This window comes from Lissotriton vulgaris, chromosome 4_1, assembly GCF_964263255.1.
Source record: "Lissotriton vulgaris chromosome 4_1, aLisVul1.2, whole genome shotgun sequence".
Taxonomy (NCBI): Eukaryota; Metazoa; Chordata; class Amphibia; order Caudata; family Salamandridae; genus Lissotriton; species Lissotriton vulgaris.
In genome coordinates, this window is record NC_141691.1 from 285,355,716 (window position 1) to 285,381,358 (window position 25,643).

Below are 25,643 nucleotides of genomic sequence, written 5' to 3' on the forward strand. Positions count from 1 at the left end.
TCCTGTTGGCTATGAAGCCCATTGTGCCCACCAATCATCAATCATTGCTCCTCATCGGCATACCTATACAGGATGGGGCATCCAGGATTTATTTGTATGCCGATGACATAGACATACAGCACTCACTACCGGCCCTGCTGGAAATCATAACTGGCTTTGCTGCCCTGTCAGGGTACCACGTGATCTAGGATAAAAGTAAGGTACTACCCCTATCGTGTTTGGCGACAAGGGTGCGGTCCATGGCTATCCCTTCCGCTGGACATCATTGCATTTTAAGTACCTCAGGATCCTGGTTGACAGGGATCTGGACCATAGAGTTGCAGAACATTTGGAATCCATTGTAGCTTGAATGAACAAGTGGTCCCACCTAGGCCTGTCTCTGTGGGGAAAAGTGCAAGCAGTGTGGATGGTCACGCTTCTGTGGTTTACCTATACCCTTGGCTTGTTACTACTCTTGGTCCTCTTGCCAACGTTGTGTTCAGTGGACACGGAGAACCGCTACTTTGTCTAGGGCCCCTCGTGCCGCCTGTCCCACACCAAACCTCTGATTCGCCGTTATTACGAAGACGTGGGTCAACCATCAACCAAACATTACCCCTTGAACCTCCATCTTTCTCATATGGTCTATATGGTCTCTATGCTCCCTGGGAAGCTGGACCCAACTCAGTGGCAGAACACTCACAATTGTTAAGTCCGCGTGGGCTTGCCAATCGGTACAAGGGATTCATGCCTCAGTTGCACTCAGGGAACCTGATGCTAAAGGTCATGATGAAATACTGGAATAGAGAACAGTATATCATTAGTGTGGACCCCCTTCTTCATCTGCACACATCGTGTTAGACCTGGCATCATTGGCGTGGGTCCCCATTCCTCTTTTCTCTTCCTCTCTTTTATGTTGGCTGGATTTAGATACTCTGGAGGCTGTGCCACTGCTAATCAGTGCCACAGTGTGAATGCTCCCTGTGTAGAGATGACTGTATCAATTAGGATAACCATAATGCCTAGATCTGTGTAGCATGTTCTAATAGTGAGTTACCCTCCCTTTCACTGTCGCTACTGTGAAACGATCCATTCTCATAGGCCAGAATGGGCCGGTTGAGGAGAACCTTCTATAATCCTATCTAACCCCAGGAACCTGATAGGAACTTTGAGTTTGATATCTTTATGCTCAGGAAATTGAGAGACACCTTTTAGTAAGGACCATTTATATATCCTGTGTTTGATAATGCCTTGTCTGCAAACGCTGTAGTTTCTTGCCTGAGCATTACTGTAGGCTTGGCAAATATGTGTATTGGCCGTCTGGTTTTGGAGCAGCAGGGCCAGCTGGGTCAGACCTGGCTGGAGAGAGGGATCAGTATTCAGGGCATGGGGAGGGGCGACTCTTTGATCCGCGAAGGGCAGTGCCTGGCAAGGTGAATGATGGCTCCACCTCCCACTGGGTGTCTGAGAGCCCCTCATTCTAAAAGAGAAGGAAGTCACTTTGTAAATCAAGTGCTCCCTGACCCCACTGAACTGGTTCTGACTGAGTTCTTTGTGACTTTAGAGAACAAAGACTTTTTAGGTATAAAACACTGTGCTGGAACTTTGTCCAAGTGTGTTCCTTCTGGATTTCAAGAGAAAACTCTGTCCGAGTGAACAGAGGAAAGGACTTTGAATCTTTCACCAAGCTTGCCGAAGAAACTACCCGAGGGCCAGAATAAAGAGCACCTCCTGCAGAAGTCTCAGGGACATTAAACTTCACCCCGTCAGTCGTCGGAATTCCTGTGCGAGGAATTCTGCTTGCATGTGAGGCCTCCGTTGAGTAATCCGGAGCATCTAGTGCTACTATGAAGACTGCGGACTGAACCTTTGAAACCTTTGCTGAATCTGTATGGGCTGCTGCAGCTAAGAGAGAGCTGCTGTCTCTGAGAACCCGCCTGAATCTGAACCTTTGAAACTTTTGTTGAATCTGTGTGTGCCGCTGCAGCTAAGAGAGAGCTGCCGCCACTGAGAGCCCGCCTGAATTTGAACCTTCTAAACCTTCACTGAACCTGTGTGTGCGGCTGCAGCTAAGAGAGAGCTGCTGCCACTGAGAGCCCGCCTGAATTTGAATCTTCGGAACTTTCGCGGAACCTGTGTGGGCCGCTGCAACTAAGAGGGAGCTGCTGCCGCTAAGAGCCCTCCCAAATTGGAACCTTTGAAACTTTTGCTGAATCTATGTGGGCCACTGCAGCTCAGAGAGAGCTGCCTCTGCTGAGAGCCCGCCTGAATTTGAACCTTTGAAACCCTCGCTGAATCAGTGTGGGCTTCTGCAGCTAAGAGAGAGCTGCCACCGCTGAGTGCCCGCACCCTTACCAACTTTGTATCACCGTGATTCGTCCTGTGGGCTGCTGCAGCTAAGAGAGAGCTGTCGCCGCTGAGTGCCTGCACATTGGCCAACTTTGCATCACCCTTTGTCCTGTGGGCCGCCGCATCTAAGATAGAGCTGCTACCGCTGAGTGCCCGCACCTTGGCTAACTTTGCCTCATTTTGATTTGTCCTGTGAGCTGTCGCAGCTAAGGGAGAGCTGCTGCTGAGTGCCCACACCTTTGCTAACCTTCCCCCATTGTGATTTGTCCTGTGGGCCAACGCAGCTAAAGGAGAGCTGATGCCGCTGAGTGCCCACACTTTTGTCACTTTGCATCATTGTGGATTGTCCTGTGGGCCACCGCAGCTAAGAGAGAGCTGCTGCCACGGAGTGCCCGCAGCTTGTTCGCCATTGTCGAGGATTGTCGCTATCGTCTCATGGGCCACCACAGCTAAGAGAGAGCTGCTACCACTGTGAGCCCACCATGGAGCTGCAAGACGAGAGTCATCACTGCCACCAGCCTGGGCCGCCACAGCTGCGTGCTGCTGCCGCTGAGAGCCCGCCTGTCCCCGACTGACCGAATCATTGTGGGTGCATACTGCAGACCTCTGCAGCAAAGACTTGTGGTCTCTGGAAGTCTGCCTGTCACCTTCTCCGCTACTTCGAGAAGCTGAATGCTGTGTCCCTTTTCAAAGGCAGGTACCTGGTGCGCAACAGGTCACACAGGCCCGGCCTTGAACTCAGTCATTTCAGCGTTCTGGTGAATACGTTATTGCCTTTTTGAGTCCCTACTAGTTTATGTGCATTGTAGCATTTTGAAACGCTTTCAGAGTTTTGAGTTAAACTTTTAGATAAAGATATTATTTTTCTATACCTACCTGAGTTGTGTCCTTTTGTGGTGTCGTTACTGCCTTGTTGTACATGGTCATAAATACTTCACACACTGGCTCTGAGATAGGCAAAACTGCTCATGCTAAGTTACCACAGGGTTGAGCAGGTTTTTTCAAAGGAGGTAGCCCACTTGCCCTAACTTAGGAAGAAGGGTCCCTATTTGGACATTGGAGACAGCCATTGCCAACTAGAGACCCCATTTCTAACACACCCCTATGGGGAAACGTTCACATGTGCAGTTGTATGGAGGTTCTCAACTGGTACCATTGGCAAGCAGCAAGCGTACACAGCCTAGACCAGGTCATCACCCTCACACTCTTGGAGAGGCTCCATGAGAAGTATGGTTACCCACCTCATCAGTTGTGGTGACTTTTACAATTGCAGCACTGCCTTCCGAACAAACTGAGAGCATGGACGTGGGTCCTACAGGCTCCACCAGTAATCACAGGGCATGGGGAAAATCAAGGGAGGTCATGTAGGACTCTATATCATATATTCTATCTTCCCCTTCCCAGCACCCTCTGAACCAAATGGCAAATCCAGCTGCAGAGGGGATACAAGGAAGATAACTGGGTGAAGCTTCTGGAGGCACAGGACATGGTGCAAAGGAGGCACACTTAAAATCCTACCTCTTCAAGAAATTGTACGACTTTCACTGGACCCCTATAAATCTACACATGGCAGGCTTGTAAACTGCTGGTGGTGTCTGAATATCCAGTGCTACCTCATGCATGCCAAATGTGAATGTCCCTTGATCCAACTGTTCTGGGGTGCGGTGAAGCCTGCAAAGGGTAAGATATTGCCATTCTGGACACCTCTGTGGCACTACCTGATTCTGTTTCATGACACTCAACGTTGACTCCTGCACATAGCCCTGGCAACAACCAAAATAAGCATTCTCCACCACTGGCATTCCCCAATGCCATTTACATATGAAGAATATCTGCCAGCGATGCTTTAGGTGGTAGCTCATGAACACATCATCTACAACCTCCAGGACAGAGCAGACATATTCCTCCCAGCATGTGAACCTTTCTTCCAGGACAATGCAAACTGAACCTGGGTGCATCGGCTTGACTTTCTACTGGGTGGCACCGCTGAGAATAGCTCACTGAGGTGAAAGATTCATGCGCTCTTCCCCCTCTCAATGTTACCTATCTTACCACACATCCTACCCATCTTACTCATTCTACTTATTCTACCCACTCTACTCATTCTGCTCATCCTTTGCAGTACACCAATTCTGCTTACTTCATTGATTATACTCACCCTAACTAACATAATAGCTCTATTAGTCATCCCAACCGTGTCACAGCTTCATGATCTCTAGCTAAAACAGGGGACACCCCTTCCCCCCTCTGTGTTTTGATTATGACGTCATTGATTGCAATGTATGTAATGCATTGTTATCTCCCACCCAGCTCTTTCCTACCCCACTCCCTATTCTGTATTGTTTCTCTGTAATGCTACTTTGGTTTTACAATAAAGGATTGCAACACAAAAAAAATAGATAACTCAAGCCCTAAGTCTAAACAATGGAATCTTGACAGCAACTTCATCCAGGCCCTCCCCTACGATGTTCCTTGTACTCCTTGGATGTTGCCCGCAGCCTTGCCGTGCAGAACTTCTACCTTCTTAGAATCATTTTGTTGAAATTTCTTCTAAGTCACAAGGTAAGCACCGACCAGACCCAATCCACTTTTTGTATTCGTCTCATGCTCCTTTGCATTCAGCCATATTTTTCGACATTGACTCGGTCTTGGAGACTAGAGGCCCGATTCACAAAGGTAAACTGAGACCAAAAGTCCAACATTATGAATTCCAGTATTCAAAAAGGGCATTTACGAGTAGTAAAGCTTAACTGAGACCAAAAGTCTACTACTCGCAAATGCCGTTTTTGAACACCAAAAGTCGTACAGTTAGACTTTTTGCCTCAGTTTACCTTTGTGACCAGCCCCAAAATGTTTGCAGTTTTACTCTTTGATCTTTTAGGCACTAGTTTGTACCCTAAATTCTAAACATTCATAACTTTGGCTCTACTGATTGGGTTTTTGTCATTCTGGAGTCTAGTTGATTCTAGTTTGTTCAGGCCCAATTATTTCAGGAACTATAAGTGGTACTTGGATGGCCTGGTTTGCACCTTAGGTAAAGCAAGGCTCACTAGGCCAGACCCTCATATATTTCAGGGGCTCACTCCTAAGAGCGCTTTCAGGTGTCTATTCGAGATGACAGTTACTTGTGAAGAAAGTGATTGTGTCTAAATGGTGAATCTACACTTAGTATCAGGTCCCAAAGACATCCGCACTTTCCATAACAGGGAAAATAAAAGGCAAATGATAAAATCCTTTCCTTTGGAAATTAAAGAACTTGGCTGGAAATGGGCCTCAGGATGTTGAAGTAGTTTTAAGACACTATACATTTACATATTTTTTATGAATGTTTTCCTCCTCATCAATTGAATCCATCTGGAGGGATTGATACTTGCCAGCGGGTGCAGAACCAGCTTCATATTCAACTAAAAACTTGTCAATTAGTCCAAGACAGAGCCTTCCCTCTAGGATGTCGATTTTACAACCCAATTTTATTCAGCTTGGCTGTTGCCAGTAGTTAGTTGCAGTTAAGACCTAGTTTGCACAGAAAAAGCATTTTTTGCCTTGGATATATATTTGGTGTTATTTGACGAATCTTCACGAATATTCCCAAAAAGTTGCAGGTTGGGCCTTGTTGTGCATGAAAGGTTTCAGCGTGATCTGTGAAGTGGGGGCTGGGAAAAAAGGGGGGGTAAAAAAAGTGTGTTTTCCACATTCATTTCCATAGAGATTTTGGACATGCGTACAGCCCCAACTGCTGGAAAGAATTACAACAAATAAGGCAAAAGGGTAGCGCTTGGTACAGAAAGCACACTTTTTTATTTGGTGTACATCCGTTCAGTAGTTCTAGAGATATTAAAGGAGAAAGAAATGTGTATATCAGGAAGGAGCACAGATCTCATGTTGAGTTCTGATTGACTGTCAGGCAGCCATCCCGGCACCAATGTATATGATAGGACCCTGTTGAAATGCAGTGTAGTGAATTACAGAATTACAGATTTTGAGATTCACAAAAAGCAGAATGTATAAAGGTTGATAACTTGCTCATGTGAAATAGCCACAGGGGAGGACCCCTGACCTTCTCACTGCTACTGTGGTACTGCCTGGGACTCCTAATCCCAAGAAGCTTTGCTGTGCCCAGAAGGAGGACCGCGCAGTGCACAAAAACCCACAAAATCACCTGTGGCGTCCCACCAGACCTCACTGCTACTGAGGGTTTGTCTGGGACTCCTAATCCCAGGAAGCTTTGCTGTGATCAGGAGGAGGGCTGCCCCGTGAGCAAAAGCTAGTGAAATCACCTGTGGTGCGAGACGCGAACAGGCCTGTCCTGTGTCCATCAGCGACAGGAGGCGGGGTAGGGCCACCCCCATTGGCAACAGAAATTTGCACTAATATTCTGATGTGCATTTGACCTTTTATGTAACACCTGCAGAACACTTGCAAAGACATTCATCTCATCCTGTGTGCGTCTGCCCCAATCCGTCATACCTCACTGCAAGTAACATGGTAAGCATTATCAAGCCGTGCTGAATATAAGGTACTTTCGCATTGTATGTTCACCTTTTCCTGCCCTTTGCTCATGACATTCTATTAGTTTATCCTGACATCTGTGGGAGACTCAAGGTACATGTGCCCCTTGAGCCAAATTTAATTCTACCATATTGGAAGAGGGGAGACTCTTCATTCTTGTGCACCCAAAAGGGGGGATAATATTTTTTGACTATTGAATTGTTTTGGACCACTGATCAGGGGGGATTGTATTCTGATCGCTGATTGTTGATAGGGATCTTAGAGGTGGGTGGGGGTGCCCAGCCACTCCGGTAACCATTTTTGTATTGACCTGCATTTCCACCCTATTCTGATTATAATGAACTTCTGATTTTACTGTCACTATCTTTATCTACTGTAAAAGTATTTCTTGACTATGGGTAATAGAAAGCATTGTGTTACTGCAAACAAATCTCAGACTCTGCCCTCTGACAAATCACAACTGTCGCTACTAAAGTATATTACAGGATGAATGGGGGTCACTGATAACATCAGTGGAAGAATGACTGTTAACTTGTGGGGAATATGCAACGACTTTGGTAACTTCAGACTAATGTCACCTCAATTGATCCAATGGACCCCATAGAGAGTCATACAAATAATGCTGACGGAAAGGGCTTATGAAAGGACAAAGATGCAATTTTGGGCACAGGAGATGATGGGTGTATCCTATTTATTTCTGAGTCAATTTTCCAATCTGAATCCAATTCACCACCATCACTGAAACAAGTAAGAAAGCCTCCTAATCACCCTGTAATCAATAGTACCAGAAAAAATCCTTCACGATATAAGCAAACAATTATTCAAACAAAGGTCCCCAGCAATTAGAAATAGTCCTGGCTAGGATCAATATGCCTCAGTACAATTCAATAATTAGAAATTAGATGCCCTTCATGAGGTATTTATGCTATCTGAGCAAAATTTCAACAATGCACTGGGGACTATACATACCCGTCTAACGAAAGTGGAAACTACAACCAATTCTTGCCTGGATTTATTACTTGTAAATGGTCAAACGTTAAATGGAACACATACCACGACCTGCTGGCATCCTTTGGAGGCTCAGCCAGGACCGCAGCAAATAAAACAGTATCTGCCAGTACCAACCTTCACACTTATACTCATGCAAGCTGCAACCTAACCACCCATAATGGCAGAATGAGCAATGGGGAGACGTTAGGCCAGGAAGTGCCTGGTATCAGGGTGGATAGTAGTAGGTGTCTATGCTCTGCCAGCCAAGGATGATAATCCACGAAAACAAGCCAGCCGATCACCTTGACCTCCCCAGGGCTGCAACCCCATATGTGATCATTTTGGCAAATGCTCCTCCTGTACCCATTAATAGGATGGAGAATCAGATAGCGCTAACAAACAAGTCCCTACATGGGCTGGAGGTAAGACCGGGTGTAACCGACTGCTGTTTAAAGATATAAAAATGGCGAGGAGGGTTAAATGGTTAAAACGTTAAAAAAACCTCTGCGTGGTCACTGCATAGTCCTGTCTTTTAAACTCCACGCTTAGTGGATACTGTTTTGTGCAGGGCTAGGGCTCATAACATCACTACAGCCTCCATCTCCTCTCTCCCTCTGGGTTATTTCTATAAACCTGCAAAGCATATTGATAGGGATAGACCGTGGTTTTCAGCCACTCCAGGACCTACACAGAATTTTAACTCTATGGTACCATCTCATAATCGTTTCCAAGGCTTGGCAAATCTCAATGGCCCGGATTGACTTAATGGGAAAGCTTTAGCAGTTAGCAAGAGAGACCTAACGATTACCTCCAACTTAGCCAGTGAAGGATGTACTTCCCTGTATGACAATACCAACCAATCACTTAGTAGTAATGTGCTTGCTGTCTCAAGCAATAATTATAATCCAGAATTGAAGGATTCAAATTTCTTAAAGTCGAACTATACTTACCAATAGTCCCAAGATATATACATCTACGTATTCACAATTAAGGAATAACCAAGCAGTCGGCAATGGAGAAGGTCGACTCGTTTTATTGAATCAAAATACAATCCCTGACAGGGGCGCCTCTGTCTACACGACCCATGAAGGTGCGCAGAGGAGACTAACTAATACACATTACACAAAGTATATATACGTTTTGCAGATTCTGGTTAACACCAAGAATGGAAATACACAAGCTGTCCGTTAGTCCACCGGAACACCCATTTAAGGTTCTTACACATGTATCAATAGCTAAGCTACAAGCTATTCCTAGAGTAGGTCAGTGAGGTGCCCCTATTGTCTATCTTGGACCCGTGGAGTACAGAAACAGACCCTGCTACCATGTATGCGTCCTACAAGAAGAGCAAGTCTGACCTTGGATTTCCCTGAACCATGTTCTACTTAAAGAGAAGCAGACTTAAACAGTTTAACCTGTTTTTCGTATTCTGTGTTATACCGTGAAGTATCAACACTCTTAAAGATAGAGGAAGGGATATAACACTTAGTAGTCCTAACTTCATAAATAGGATGGAACGACATTCTATAACCTACCATTAGGTTATCTTACAATAATGTTTTCTTCTTGATTCATAGATATGAGTATGTGGTTATATATGGTACATAGTGGGACAATCATATTTATATATTTTATATTCCAACAGAATGGCTAGAGTATGTTGTTGGATTTGATTTCAAATGTAAACAGTAGTCCAGGCTTACGGAGCCCATTCATATCATTGGGTATAAATTTATCAAGGACGTGCTTCCTCAGAGCTTGCACAATTCTAGAAGGGTCCACCTACAGGCAGCTCCAAGCCCGATTGTCATTTAAGCACAGACTATTAGAATGGCCAGGTGGGGTAAAGTATGGGGGTAAGGGGACTGCAAGGAAGCCGATCTGCAACTAAATCAAAGTTATGAGTTAGACTAACCATGTTTTGCTCACACTTTAGAATTACTTAAATAACAAATAACATAGTCACCTGCAAGTTGTCTTTTAAAGTTTTAAAAAGGAGGAAAGATAGAGAATGTATGAGACAAAACAGGTGAGAGTTATTAACGATGGAGCAGAGGCATCATGGGCTTCTACATAGATATATATAGTTGAAATGTTACGTGAAACCTAAACATACCATCATGTATACTCTGTTTGCCCACGTATGGCGCATGGCTTCTCTGTTATAGCTGTAAGGTAAAAAACACAGAGGAAAACTTGTATCTGCTTTCACTGCGTTTGTCTTATAATGTTATTCATGGAGCGGGACCTGCAACGTAACTTTATACATGTATAATTGTCTTTATAATCATCAGTTTTTGTTTTAATTCACTTAGGCCACAGTTCTGAAGAATTGCGCAAAATGTTCTTCAAATATTATTATCCAACTGTTCGTTCTACAAACGGACAACTGTACTAACATGGAGATGAGGAACTAACGTTCTTACCTGGTAACAACTGAGCGTTTCAAAGTCCCACCTGCATCCAGATACTTCCACTGCTGCTGGTCATGCAGTGGAAAACCTCTGGAGCTCAGTTTCAGAACACCGCTGACAGCCCCAGACTCCATTTGCTGATCACGCTGTGGAAAATCTCCGGATCGTGGTATCATATCACTGCTGACATCGCCAGTCTCCAGCCGCATCAGAACTCCAACATTGGAAGAGAATAATGAGCCTCTAATCAGGGGTGTGGGTCCTTTTTTTTATAGAAGAGCCCCACCCAAGATGGCCGCTACATTCGATGACGTTGATGGAGGCGGGGCCACAAGACGATGACTGTGAACATACGAACAGCAGGATAAAAATAGGCATACACTTACGGGACATAACGTATATTTTCCAAGAAGTCCCAAGTCTGGCTCATGTATGAGGAATAGAGCACAGTTCAGAGATGAGTGATTGATGCTTGCAATGCCAACAGACAACTATGCAAATGGTCATTGCAGTGCCACGAGTAGGTAGTTTGGCGGTAGGTCGAGGTGTTCCTCAAGGCTCTATACTTGCACCCACATTTTTCATTCTCTACCTAGAACCACTAGGAAATCTCCTAATTAAATCCGGGATCCACTATCATCTCTACGCAGATGACACTCAAATCTACCTCAAGGTTGCCTCCACTCATGATCTCGCCATCCTAAGCTCGACTCTCGACTCCATTCAAAACTGGATGTCAACTCATCAACTGATTCTGAATCCCTCCAAAACTGAATTCCTCCTCCTCTCTTCTTCACTTTCTCCTCCCCCGGTTCAATCATGGATGGATCAGATGAATCTGCTGAACAATAAACTCATCATTGTCGACAGCGCAAAATCCCTTGGTGTCATACTCGACAACAAACTCAATCTAATCCCCCACATCAACTCCATTGCAAAATCTGCACGATACCAACTGCGCCTTCTTTGGGGAATTCGTCGCTTTTTCCCTGAACAAGACCTTAAAACACTGGTGCAATCGCTGGTCCTCTCCAGACTGGACTACTGCAATTCTCTTCTAACTGGCCTCCCCAAATCCCACCTGTCCCCCCTTAAATCTCTCCTCCACTCAGCAGTCCGTTTCATTTGTGGGGCAAAAAGAAGCGACCACATCACACCGTTGTTATCCACCCTTCGCTGGCTTCTAATCAAGGCTAGAGCTATCTACAAGACTGCCTGTATCACCCACAAAGCCTTGCACTCCTCCTCTCCTCTCTACCTGTCGCATAAACTGAAACTGTCTGGAGGCTCTAGACCATCTCGTAATGCGGAAAATCTACTGCTTGAACCCCCCACTTTCAAGAAGGAAAGATCGATGACCCAATCCTTTTCAGGCAGCGCAGTGAGAATCTGGAACTCACTTCCGCCTCAGCTCCGGACCACCTCCTCCTCCCAGGCCTTCAAAATGGACCTCAAAGTTCTCCTCCTCCAAAGACACCTCCAAATCTAATTCACGCCCTCTCTATCACCTGCAGGAAGACCTCCCATTATTGAAAATTCTATTGTCCTTGACTATTGAAGTGCCTTCCCAGTGTGTTCTGGCAGTTTGAGTGTTTACCATTTATTGCAGTATTATCCTTGTACCTGTGTATGGTACCCTTTTGTAACTTGCACACGTCACTTTTCTCTAGTATCACACTGTATGCTACCTCTCACTTTTTGTTTGTTTTAGATACTTGCACAAGTGCCACCATTGCCTACATAACGTTTGTTCTTGTGCTGGAGTGTCTGCCATTTATTGCAGTATTATACCTCTACTTGTACTTTGTACACTTTTGTAACCTGCACACATATCACTTTTTCCTCCTGTATTGTACCAATTGCTACCTCATGTATTTTGGTTGCTAACTATTGTCACTTTTGATTCATATAACCTAACGTTTGCTTTTGTAATTTGTTCACTTGTAATTTTTCTCCTCATGTATCATTGCTGTTCCGATTGTGAAGCGCTCTGACACCTTCGGGTAAAGTCTGCGCTATATAAAATCGCATAAATAAATACAATTTAAAAAAATAAAGGAGGTGTAATGCATCTTGCCACAGAGCGGTATTGACACCGCACATCTGTGCATTAGAGCGCAGTGCGGATTCTAGCTTGTACCAGCTGTGGCAGTGGTACCCCTAGAGCCGCAGCCATGGATGGCCATGACAAAATCATACTTCACCCCCGCCTAGATCAAAGAGTGGAGAATGGACATATGTATCTAATAGTTTACAATTTACTAACATCACTATGACAATACATAACCCGTATTATCAACTGATATTATGTGGCTTATTGGGTGCTAACTGGCTAACTATAATCAATTTTTATAACATCGCCACTAAGCAAGTTGTCACACATACATGATATAAACTGAATAATGACCTGGATCAAATCAAAACAAACAATAGCAAGTGCACCATAATCTTCTGGGGAGGAGACTTTAATTTACGCCTGTGTTATGTGCAGTCAACAAAAATATGTGGTATGTCAAATAAAGAAGATACTGACCAATTCCATTTCTACCACAACATTTATGGGGATAAGACTAATGAACTAATATTAAAGTTTGATCTTGCCCTTGCAAATGAGATCTCCTTAGGCTCCACGAAAGAGTACTTTTAACGGGAGAAATGCACATAGTATTATTGATCATGTTTAATATCTAATCGGTTCTTGGCCATGTGTCTAACTTTCATACACACTCAATTTAAATAAGTGATATTTATCCCTTGAGCATTGAATTATCGCCAACTTTATTTTTTAAGCGGCATAATAAAAAGATTCTACAAGCTGAGAAAAATGAGCTGGCAAGCTTAAATGGGTACATCTTGCGCTGGACACAGATTGTTCCAGAGGGGTTCATTAAGCAACTGATAATTAATAGCCAAGAAACTTTTGAGTTTGGCCTTGATGACTCAGTTGCACCTAACGATATCTTTCAGGCTTTTTTGTTCATCACACAGGGGGTGAAGGAGAGCCTTTTTGTCGCTAGGAAAAAAACAAGACAGGAGAGAAAGGGATGGCTTGATATGACATGTACTACAGCACATAAACAACTAACAGAGGCTCTACATGAATCTCCTATATGTAACATTGAGGTGCAGACTTGTAAAATTGACAAACAAGAAGGCAGTGAAGTTAAGGAAGTCACAGTTAAGGGAGAGGGCTTGGAAATCCTTATGTGAAGGGTGTGCCAGTAATGACACAGAGCCTTTTGGACGGTGAATAACTCCACAACACTGAGACCAGATGAGGCCCCCTCGATTGAGCTAGCCATAACAGAAGAAGATTGGGTACAGCACTTCACTATCATTTACTATCTACCTACTACAGCTCCTGTAGTAGAGCAGGGATGTAGTCATTATATACCCATATACTCTCCTCAGACTCCCTCCAAGTTTCCCTTCCGTCAGGAGGTAATCAGCGATGCAATATTGGCAAGCAAAGGAGGTAAAGCCTCAGGTCCAGATGCAATTCTATTAGATCAATGCAAAGCCAATACTGCTCTATGGGGGGCCCTATTTACCCTAGTACTCAGGGCAAGTTTCTATCAACATGGGCTGAATCAATTATCATCCCTATCTATAACAAGCATTTGCAATGCAATCGGTCTCGCCTTTGGGACCATATAAGTATTTAGCCATGCAGCACAGGCCGGCAGAGCCATGAAAGAGTCAGTTGTATGTTAGGCTTAGGTATGAAAGGTTGACTGAGCTGGGGGAAGCATCTCACACATTAGGCCACACACTGCACTGTGAAGTAGTAGTAATAATAGGTTTAGAATGTAGAGTTAATCCTCCTCAGATCGGACAACAACAGCTACGTTGAGAGTGCCAGACTGCGGCCCGTCTGCACCACAGACACCGAGGCCATGGTTTCCGTCTCCTGTGTGGATGCCTGGGGGCGGAGCACTGCATTACATTAATAGTTTTCACAGTTCGCATTTACCTGATCTGTGTCACGTGAGCTTTTAGTGCTATCAAATACCAGGGGTCATTAGAAAAGTATCACTCGGTTCAATGGTACTCCCTTTGTGAGATAAAGGTGAACGCCCGGTCAGTACTACCGGAAGTGGATCCTGTGATATGAAGATTAAGCAGCCATCACTGTAGGAGGTGTACTAAGCCACTGAGCTGAGTGGGCTCAGTCCCTGCGGGATTCGAGTCTGTACCATGTACACACATTTCTCCATGCAAGGTCTCATCCCCTAGAGCTGTGGGAGGTTTTAACCCGTGCCCAACAGTTTGCAGACAGACACATGCAGCTGAGACACGACAAGCCTACTTCACTATTTAAACAATGCCTGTTGTTTTTAACGTCCTGAATGCGCTGTGCTGCATTTCGCGCTTGATAGCCTTGCTTTAGGCTTTTAATACGCTCGTTTTTTGGCTGATTTGTTTAAACTTAGTTGAAGGAGTATCTGACGTCTATTTGTTTTTAAAAAGCTGCCCACTCACTTGCACAATAATTGTTAAATGCACCGCTGTTTGGCGAGTCCTTTTCCCCAGTATTCCCGGCATTGTAGCACCTTGGCGGCCATATTGGGGAGGTAGAGGCACGTCCGGCGGCGCCATTCTGATGCTGTGACGGTCTAGTCATCACAAGGATGCTAGTCGTCTACTTAAGGAGGGAAAATCTAGGGTAAAGCCTTGCCTGTTGTTTTTAACGTCCTGAATGCGTGGTGCTGCATTTCACGCTTGATAGCCTTGCTTTAGGCTGTTAATACGCTCGTTTTTTTGCTGATTTGTTTAAACTTAGTTGAAGGAGTATCTGACGTCTATTTGTTTTTAAAAAGCTGCCCACTCACTTGCACAATAATTGTTGAATGCACCGCTGTTTGGCGGGTCCTTTTCCCCGGTATTCCCGGCATTGTAGCACCTTGGCGGCCATATTGGGGGGGTAGAGGCACGTCCGGCGGCGCCATTCTGACGCTGTGACGGTTTAGTCGTCACAAGGACACTAGTCGTCTACTTAAGGAGGGAAAATCTAGGGTAAAGCCTTGCCTGTTGTTTTTAACGTCCTGAATGCGCTGTGCTGCATTTCGCACTTGATTTTTGAGTGTATTCGGGTCCAGGGTGGGCTTTTTAAGTAAGGGCTTAACTATCGCCTTTTTCCAGGCTACTGGGAAGGTTCCCCGAAGTATCGCGCCATTCATCACCTCCAAAAATGGAGGTAGCAAGGTGTCCCTACATTCCTTCAAAAATTTCAATGGACAGGGGTCCAGTGGAGAGCCAGATTTAGTTTTAATCAGTAGGGAATCCAGATCTTCAATATTAAGAGGTGGAAAGACTGTTAGGGTCTTAGATGGATCTCTAGTCCAAGAATCTATTGAAAACAACAAGGGGCCCCAATTTAGTCAGCAGGGGACCTCGGGGAACATATTCATTCAAACAACTGTGGTCCCGTACGTATTCAAATGTATAGCCAATAAATATAGACGGAATCAAATCTATATTTTAGAATTACATGTCCAGCCGGACAGAGGTCATTCGAGTTTTACTCAATAAACAATTTTTCTGAATACCATAAAGATACCTTCCACAAAAGCACCGTGTGGTACACAAGCCTGTGCCCAACACTTAGCGGGGTGTTTACAGTTGGTGGGAAGTTAGACAGGTTTTTAGGGCAAAACAAGCGTTGTTCTGTTCAAATACTGATTATACAGAATATGACAAACAGCACCATTACAACAGTTTAGTAATCAAAATTGTGTATAGGGTGCTTAAGCAAGTCGAATAATCTAGGCTAGTGTGGAATGGGCTGGGGCTAACAGCTAACGTCCTTCTTTGTGCTTCTAGCGTCAGATGAATATCTGCGATTTTAGTATGAAAGAAGTCTGAAATCCTGTCGCCTAGCTCCTGCGAGCCAATGACCGGGTCAGGCTCTTGCAGGGAGCACAGGGAGTCAACGATCTTAAAAAGCTCCCTTGATGAAGTAAGGGACGTCGTCCACTTAGTAAAATATTCTTGCTTTTCCTTAATAATCCTAGCCTTATACCCTGCCAGCATCCGCTTAAAGGAATCTCTGTCAGAAGGCTTCCAAGTTTTACGCCATTTTCTCTCCTGCCTCCTACAGCTCTGTCTCAGGAGCCTCAAGGCCTCTGTGAACCAGGGGGCAGTGGGTTTGGCCCTTGCTGAGTAGCGAAGAGATGCTGGGGCTAACACATCCACTGCTCTAGAGATGGAATTGTGGAGTTCATGTGCAGCAGCACTGGCATCCCTAGAAGCCAGGAGGCCAACAGACCCTATTAGGGGGGTAAGGGCATTATTTGAGATGTTCCCATAGCATCTCTTAAGAGTTTTCTTGACATATACCAGAGTGAACCGTGGGTCAGAAGGAGATGCCAGTTCTAGGGGTACAGCCAAGTGATCTGACCAAACCAAAGGTACTGGGGGACCCGTGGAGAGCCTCCGGTCATTGGAAAACACCCCGTCCAGAATATGGCCAGCCAGATGAGTAGGGCTGTTCACCAACTGAAGCAGACCACATGTGGTGAGTGGGTCCGTCAGGGACAGAGTATCTTTCGAGCTCATGTCATCTAGATGGAAATTTAGATCCCCCAGAATGGTAAAATGAGGTTTACCAAAATAGGGTTTCAGGATTCTAAAGAGATCATGGCTAAAATAAGATCTGGGGCCAGGAGGTCTGTAAATGAGAAGACCCGTGAAGGATATCGAAGGGGAGGAGGAAATAACGAAATGCAGAGCCTGAAAGGAGTCGGAGGGCTCGGAGAGAACTTGAATGCGGCAGCAGCAGAGGTTTTATAGAGAATCGCTAAGCCTCCCCCTCTGCGTCGCAATCGGTCCGATCTCTGTAAAGCATATCCTTCCGGGATCGCATTTAAAAGATCTGGACCCGATGACTCCATAGCCCAGGTTTCCGTCACAAAAACCCAGTAAGAGTCCCTAGCCACAACAAAATCATGGAAGGCTATATTATTCTTAATCAATGATCGAGCAATAATCACGAAACCCCTTTCCGAGGATAAATGATCCCTATGAGGAGAACGAACTTGTTCGCTTCCAACAAGCAAAACGGAAGAGGTGTCGCTGTAACACATAGGGCAGATGGGAGTGCTCAGTAGGTCGTCCGGGGTGGACCCAAAATGACAAGGTTGAAAGGAAGGCTTCAAAGCCCACATATCCCCAGAGGAATAAGCATAAAGTACCTGATGTGCTGTCAAGGGCAAAACATCCTCAATAAACAGCCCGTCCTGCAGAACTCAGGCATAACTCCGGCAAAAATCCGGCGATCCCGCAGCGCGAGTCCGCTGCGCGTCGACCTGACCTCTTTAAGTAGACGACTAGCGTCCTTGTGACTACTAGACCGTCACAGCATCAGAATGGCGCCGCCGGACGTACCTCTACCCCCCCCAATATGGCCGCCAAGGTGCTACAATGCCGGGAATACCGGGGAAAAGGACCCGCCAAACAGCGGTGCATTCAACAATTATTGTGCAAGTGAGTGGGCAGCTTTTTAAAAACAAATAGAAGTCAGATACTCCTTCAACTAAGTTTAAACAAATCAGCCAGAAAACGAGCGCAGCGATTTTTATCGCAGATAAACCTTGGTATTACCAAGGTTTATCGCAAATTCGATAAAAATCGGCCGCAATGCATGAATATCGCTGAAAAGTCAGCGATATTCAAGCATTACTGAGCTAATGCTCTTAGCCATGTTATCCACCTCCCATTGGATAACATGGCTAAGAACTGCTCAGGGCAGGTGTTAGCTTTTGGAGATATTCGCGCTTAGCGCGAATATCTCCAAAAGTTGGTAATAGAAGATAGCGATGTTAGTGACTGTTTCCAGTCGCTAACATCTTGGCACGCCCACTTTGCATGTCATTAGTGATAAATATCACTGACATGCAAAGTGGGGCCCAAGATGGTCGCTATCTCCTACTAGCTGTCGCTAACTGGTGTTAGCAACTGCTAGGTAATAGGGAGATAATTATATCTCTGCTTTCTTGGCTTTTAAAGCCAAAAAAGCGAAGATAAACCCCCTTGATAATATGCCCCAGAATCTCCATCAGAACAAACATTGGGGCATATTATCAAGGACAGGCGATACATTATCGCCGCTTTTATCGGCAGGAAACTGCCGATAAAGCGGCGATAATGGCCTTGATAATATGCTCTATGAATTCCAATCGAAGCCCATGTTCGATGTGAACACATCTAACATGGGCATCGATTGGAATTCATAGAGCATATTATCAAGCCCATTATCGCCGCTTTATCGGTAGTTTCCTGCCGATAAAAGCGGCGATAATGTATCGCCTGTCCTTGATAATATGCCCCATTGTTCCCCATGGAAGCGATCGCGAGAGGAATGGCAGTTAGTGGAACAGGCCAAAGTAAGAATAAATTCATACAACCTGAAAGCCAATGTCTCTCTGCTTCAGCACTCCCTTTAGATATCAATGTCTCCCCGCTTCAATGCTTAAGCAGTATCCATAAAAGTTCGAACACAAAGTTAAATGTCTGAAAAACAATTTCCCCGAGGGTCGGAAAGATGGCGAAAGGTCCCCCCAAACATTCTAAATACCAAAGAGAAATAAGAACACTAAACAGAGCATCTACATTCTAAATAAAAATGAACCATAGAATACAACACCCAGGCATCCTGCTGAGAGCAGAGGTCTGATGAGGAGGAGACCGCATAGAGCAGGAGGAGTTCGTGTGCGAGATATCGACCTGGTAGTTCCGAGAGAATGATATTGCACAGTGGGTTGAGTGCCTGGTGCAAAAATCTTGCAGTGCGGTGTAGGGAAGCATGCTGTAATCCACTTTTTTTTCAGAGTGGCCCAACAGCCTCTCCTGAGCCCCAGTACTGAACTCCACTCTCTTTCCGGTGGCTATGGACATCTGATCAGTCAGGATGACCACACTCACTGTGCACAACAGCCAATGCATGAAGGGAGCTGACCCATTGACCAATGCGGTGGTGGGAAAAACAAACTTTTAATCACACTTAGACCATTCCATTGGCTAACCGAAAACAACTGTATGCATGTTTATTATGATTTTTTAAAGAAAATATAAGGCTGTGAGCCTGCTAAAGCTGTCTCTAGGCCGCACATAAAATGGTTATGTAACAGCAGTTGGGAACATGTGACAGAACTTTTCAAATTTTAAATTCTCACTTCTGTTGCTAGGCGGTCACTTTCGCAGGATTATATCACAAGCTAAGTGTTCTGTCAGGGAGTTTAATAATGCATGTGTCCTTCTGTCGTCCCTTTATTTTAGGTTGATGATATAAAAGCAGCAATCATTATTGTGAAGGAAAGAAATATCCGGAATATGAGCGAGGAGTCAAAAATAGGTGCGCTTTGGGAAACCTGTGATTTTTTTGCATCCCAAAAAACCGTGACGGAGCCCTGGTGGAGTTCGAGGAGGCGTGAGGTGCTCGCAGGGTGGGGGCGAGAAGGTTGCAGGGAGAGGCGGAGACGAACGGGGAAATGCTTCCATGCTCCTCCCAGCTACTGTGAACCTATGTATTCACTTTCCATCGTCATCCAGGACAGGCGATTAAGAGATATTTCCTATTTCCATTAACACTTTCAGTCTCTCACGCACCCATTTATTGTGAGTGAAACCTCTAATCAACATTGGGAATCTCGTAATTAATGCGATATGCTCAGCACTGTCATGTTCTTCGTGTGCGCCGGGAGGTGCAATGAACGCAGGACACGTTAGTCCGATATTTCTTTATTTGCATTTCGTATTCCTGCTGGGCAGCACCTTGTGCAGCTGCTGGTCAGCACATCCATCCTCGTCCGTCCCCTGGTCATCGTCTGTCCCCTTTCCTGTGTCGTCACCGGATCTGGTGTCCGGTGACCTGGTCACTCTGCCTGAGGACCCACAGGGTCCTAATGCCCTACTGTCAGTCGCCCACACTGTCGGGTCACGACAAGCACCACAGTCTTCCCCACAGCACCCCCTTACTTGGAAGTAGAAGTATTGAATACAAATGTTTAATATTGCCTGCTGGTATGCAGGAATATGATTGCACTGTTGAGCATTACAATTTTCCTCTGCTGTGCAATCTTCCAGCAGTTTTTCATCCTTCCTGCAGCTTTGCAAGTATGGCTCCATGACTTCAGATTAGCAAATTTCTCCTTTCATTGCACACCCTTTGGTCATTTTTTCTAAATATCTGTTCCATTTCCTTCTGATGTACCATTAGGTTTGTCGCAGTTGAGGAAACTTGTGAAAACTAAAATGTACATTTTCACATGATATTGTTTCTGCAGTATTATTTGGGGGCTGTAGGTTTACCTAAATTAAAGAACAGCGTCACTCGAGTGGTGTGCGTGCGCTGTAAGCTAACGAGTACCTCGCACTACACCGCCCAGGCTCGGCCTCTTCCGAGGTTACTAGGCCGCCACCCTTGACGGCTGCTCACTCGTCCTGGTGGGCCTGCTGCCGCCCTGAAGCAGTGAGAGCTGCTGTTCACCATTCAACCGACTCGAGCCCGACCCTACCAGCACCGTCGGCGGGCCCTGGATGCTGCCTGCAGTTGTGAGAGTGCATACCAGCGGGGGTTCGTGGGTGGATTGGGGCACCTGTAAGTGCAATATTAAGCATTAATTATCACCTCTGAACTCTTAAAACCATTATTGCTCTTAATAAAATTGATGTCCCTTTGCAAATTTGATTGGCCAGATTAGTAGCGTCACACAAAGCAATCTGAAATGTTGGCAGCTTTGGACATGTATACACCATGCACGGTCTTGTGTAGGAGGCGGGAATTTAGGTCTGGTATAAATAAATAAAATAGGGTGGTGGGGGGAGAACCAGACACGAGCCCCCCGTGTTGTTATTGAAAGCGGGCACCCTTGTTAAGGATAAAGCGGACGCCCATGTTATTAATTTAAAAAATATAATATAAGATAAGGCACTGCCGTGCTGCTTATAAAAAACACAAGCGGTTCCAGCTGAAGCAGCTCACGTCCTGCCTACTGCAAGAGAAACTCAATAAAGAAAATAGAGCTTACAGACTAATTACCTCCTCGTTAGTCTTCCTCGCCACATGAGTTAACATAGTGAGCTTCAGCTCCACGACAGAACCCTCCAAAGTAAAAAAAGCCTCCCATCCCCTCCCAACATGGCCGACCGGTCACCCCTGACCTCTATAAGAGGCGGGCCGGCCCAACCAACAGTGTGTTTTTTTTGTTCTGCGCGATTCTCTCCAGAGGCGCTGTTCAGGTAAGTTGGACCTGCTCTAGCTGGTCCATGGGTTTTGGGTTTCAGGTCCTGCCTTAGCGGACCCTGGTTCCTGATTCCTTGAATCCCCCCCCTTCTTCCTTCCCCCGGTCCTGTGGGGCCGGTTGGGTGCTGCCATAGCGTGCCGTGGGTTTACAGGGGGGGTGGGCGGCCGGGGTGGTGTTTTCATCCTCTTATCTTCACCCGGTCGTTATTTTGTGGCCCTCGCCCTTTTTTTAAGGGCTCCATTGGCCGGTGCATACTTGTCCCTTATCTGGGGCGCCAGCCGTTTCCTTTTGGTAATTCCGGGTCCGGCCTCTGTTTATGTGCACTACGCGTCCCGGTCTGCCGCGTTTTGTACGGCTTGGCCGGGCGCGTTTACATCGGTTATACAGTCTATGACTCTCGCGCAGTGCCTGATTTAGAGCCCGCGGGTGCTTCTCGGCGTGCATGATTCATGGCGCTTCCCGCTGCGCTTACGGTGTATCCACCATGTGAGGGACTGGGAGTTCGTACACATGTTTGGGCGGGGGTTTTCTTACCCGGTTTTCTGGGTGCTACAGGATTCCCTCTTGCCGGTCTGATGCTGGTTCCACGGCGCTGGCCGCTATCGCCTTTGACGGGGTTTTCTACTCTTCGTCCCACGGCTCTTTGCCGCTCTGGGATTGGTCTCAGGCGCGTCCCTCCCCTGGTGGGCGGGGTTTCCCGCCGGGTGCTGGGATTTCCTTCAGCTGGGTTTCCCGGCTGGCTATTTAACCTTCCGGCGTTCTGTCTGTCACTGTGTATTTTTTCACCTTGAATTCTAGCTGGGTGGTGTGTGTTCTGCTGTGATGGATCTGGATTCTGTCGCTGCGGGGTCTGGGTTTGACTCCTTGCCTGCTTTGCCTTTCACTGCGCAGTCCCTGCAGCTAATGATCCAGTCTGCGGTGGCTGATGCCCTTGTGCAGCGTGATGCCCAGGGCCCTTCCTCTCCGAAGCGTCTTCGCAGGGACCCCGCTCCTGCGTCTGATGCGGAGGGGGAGGAGGAGGATCTCCATGGCCGATATATTCAGGGCCAGGAACTTCGTGATGTTCTTTCCCACGTCAGGGATAACTTGGCTTTTCCTCCTCCTGCGGCAGAAGATGTTTCCGAAGATTTCTTTGTTCAGTATCAGCGCAAGGCTCCGGACTCTATTCCTCTGCATGCGTCCATCAAGAAGGTCATTGAGGGGGAGTGGTTGGACGTGGATAAGCAGTCTTTTCCGCGGTATCTGTCGAAGCGTTACGCTGTTGATGGTTTCTCGACGGATTTCCCTCAGACAGTGAAAGATGACTCTCTGGTGGTGGGCCTGTCTTCCCAGGGTTCGATCATTTCGGAGGACGCCTCCCCTTCTGATCCTGTGGACAAACGTGTGGAGGCTGCTGCTAAGCGTTCCTATGCTGCGGCTAATTTCTCCATCAGGGCCTCGGCCTATTTGTCTTGCACGGTGCAGTCTTTGTTGAAGGACTTCCAGTCCCTGGGTGAGCTCCTGGATCAGGGGGCTGATGTTGTCCCCACCCTTGCCTTGATGGAACAACAGACGCGCCTGCTTTCGGACATCTCTTTTAACACTCTTGGTGCGGCGGCTGCTGCTGGGGGTGCTGCGATACAGGCTCGGCGTCAGATCTGGCTGCGGCATTGGAAGTCGGAGGCTGCCCAGAAGGCTTTGCTCATGAAGATTCCGTTTTCTGGGGCTAAGTTGTTTGGCCCTCCTCTGGAGGTTATGATTAAAAAATCTGCTGAGGACCGCAAGTTGCTGGCTCCCATTAAGTCATCTGGGGCCCGCTTCCCTGGTCGCGGCCGTGTTTTCTCCTCTTCTTCCAGGGGTAAGGGCAGCACGCCCTTTCGTGGGAGGGGTCGCGGCCGGGGCTCCCCGTTCTTCAACAAATCCCGGTCTCAGCCTGCTGCTGCCGCTTCCTCCTCCACCCCTAAGTCCTGACTTTCGGCCGTCTCCCTCCGGGGTGTTCCCTGTGGGGGGCCGTCTCCGCCACTTCGTCCCTGCCTGGGAGGAGTCTGTCATGGATCTTTGGGCTCTTCAGATTGTGAGGGAGGGATTTTGCATCACCTTCTCATCCCCTCCTCCGGACTTTTTCCTCGCTACTCCCCTGCCTTCCTCCCTGGTCAAGAGACGGGCCTTGCTGGCCGGAGTTCAGGACTTGCTTGCCAAGCGGGCCATCCGCCCGGTTCCGCCCTCTCAGAGGGGTTCGGGCGTCTACTCCATCCTTTTTCTGGTAAGGAAGGTTTCTGGGGATTTTCGGCCAGTTTTGGATTTGAAGTGGTTGAACTCTTATATTCCACATACTAAATTCAAAATGATCTCTCTGCAGGAAATTCTGCCTCTTCTGGTTCAAGGCGAGGTGGTGGCTTCTCTGGATCTCCTCGATGCCTACCTCCATGTACCGGTCCATCCGGCTTCACAGTCCTTCCTCCGGTTCTGCGTTGGGGGTGCACATTATCAATTCCAGGTACTTCCGTTTGGCTTGTCATCTGCCCCGAGGGTGTTTACTAAGATCCTGGCTCCCCTGGTGGGTGTTCTTCACCGGGAGGGGATCAGGGTTTTTCCTTACCTGGACGATTGGTTAATCTCTGCCTCTTCTTTTTCCAAGGGGATTCTGCACGTCGGACGGGTCTGCGAGGTTCTCTCCTCCCACGGCTTCCTGATCAACGAGCGGAAGTCCCATCTGTTGCCCACTCAGGACTTGGCCTTCATTGGGGGTCGGCTGGACATGGTGCTGGGGAAGGTGTTCTTGCCTCTGGGTCGCCGGGACACTTTGTGGCGGGATCTGGGGTCCCTTCTGGCTCAGGGGTCCGCTCCTGTTCGCCTCTGGCTAAGGGTTCAGGGCCTGATGTCGGCGACCATCAATGTTCTCCCTGGGCTCGCCTCCACCTTTATCCCTTGATCAACCATCTGCTTTCATTCTGGGATCCCCGCTCGGAGGAATACGAGTTCCTGGTCCCGGTCTCCCCTCAGCTTCATTCGGAGTTGGGTTGGTGGTTGGTGGAGTCTCACCTCTCCGAGGGTCTTCCCTTCTTGGTTTCCCCTTCCAGGGTGGTCACGACCGATGCCAGTCTCCTCGGCTGGGGGGCGACCTTGGGCTCAGGGTCGGTTCAGGGTCGTTGGGATCTCCTCCAGTCGCGCTGCTCCTCGAACTATCGGGAGTTGAAGGCGGTCCTCCTGGCTTGCCTTCATTTTGCCCCGTCTCTCCAGGGTCACCATGTCTTGATCAGGACGGACAACCAGGTTGTGAGGAGCTATGTCAACCATCAGGGGGGGTGCAGGGTTTGGAAAGGCCAGGGTGCTTCTGGTGGTTCCCGGATGGGTTCGCCGCCCTTGGTACCCTCTCCTTTGCGAGCTGGCGGTTCAGGCCTGCTGGCCAATCCCGGATCTTCCTTTTCCATTGAGGGGCCCCCGCTCCCGGGGTCGGTGTTGCGCCGGCTCCATCTGCAGGCCTGGCTCTTGAGCGGGTGACGTTGCTTTCCCGTGGTTGCTCTTCTGGGGTGGTGGATTTGCTGCAAGGCTCTCGCAGGTCTTCCACCTTGTCCTCCTATGCCCGAAACTGGTCTTCTTTCTCGCGTTGGTGCGGTCTTCAGGGTGCGGAGCCCGCTTCCGTGGATCCCTTGCGGGTCTTGGATTTTCTTGCTGAGGGGTTTTCCTTGGGTTTGGCCCCTTCTTCCCTGAGGGCCCAGTGGGCGGCCTTACGGGCCTTCCACAGTCCGGATTTCGACGGGATGGATTCTCTGGTGGCTCGTTTGCTCCGGAGTTGTTACTCCATCGCCCTCGGACGCTCTGCCTGTCTCCCCCTTGGGATCTCCCCCTCGTTCTGCGGGCCCTTCAGGGTCCCCCCTTTGAACCTCTGGCCTCGGTGGCTCTGCGGTTTCTCACTTTTAAAGTGGTTTTCCTGGTTGCCATTGTTTCTGCCGGTCGGATGGGCGAGCTGGGTTCATTCCTCCGCTCCCCTCCCTTCTTGCGGGTTTTGCCTGACCGGTTGATTCTCCGTCATGACCCCCGTTTTCTTCCCAAGGTTCCTTCCTTGGTGAACCGGTCTCGGGAGGTGTCGTTGCCTTCTTTCCCTCCCGACTCGGAGCCGTCCCTGTCCTTGCTGGATGTTCGGCGTGCTGTTTTGGTGTACCTTGAACGCACGTCTTCC

At 47.4% G+C, this 25,643-nt stretch overlaps 1 protein-coding gene across 1 annotated transcript; it reads left to right on the forward strand.

The window, feature by feature from the left end:
- The first annotated feature begins 22,306 nt into the window (after positions 1 to 22,306).
- Positions 22,307 to 23,434, forward strand: LOC147718660 (lamina-associated polypeptide 2, isoforms alpha/zeta-like). The gene has a single exon (XM_086967223.1). The coding sequence runs from the start codon at positions 22,307 to 22,309 to the stop codon at positions 23,432 to 23,434; it is 1,128 nt and encodes a 375-aa protein (XP_086823349.1).
- Positions 23,435 to 25,643: the final 2,209 nt, after the last annotated feature.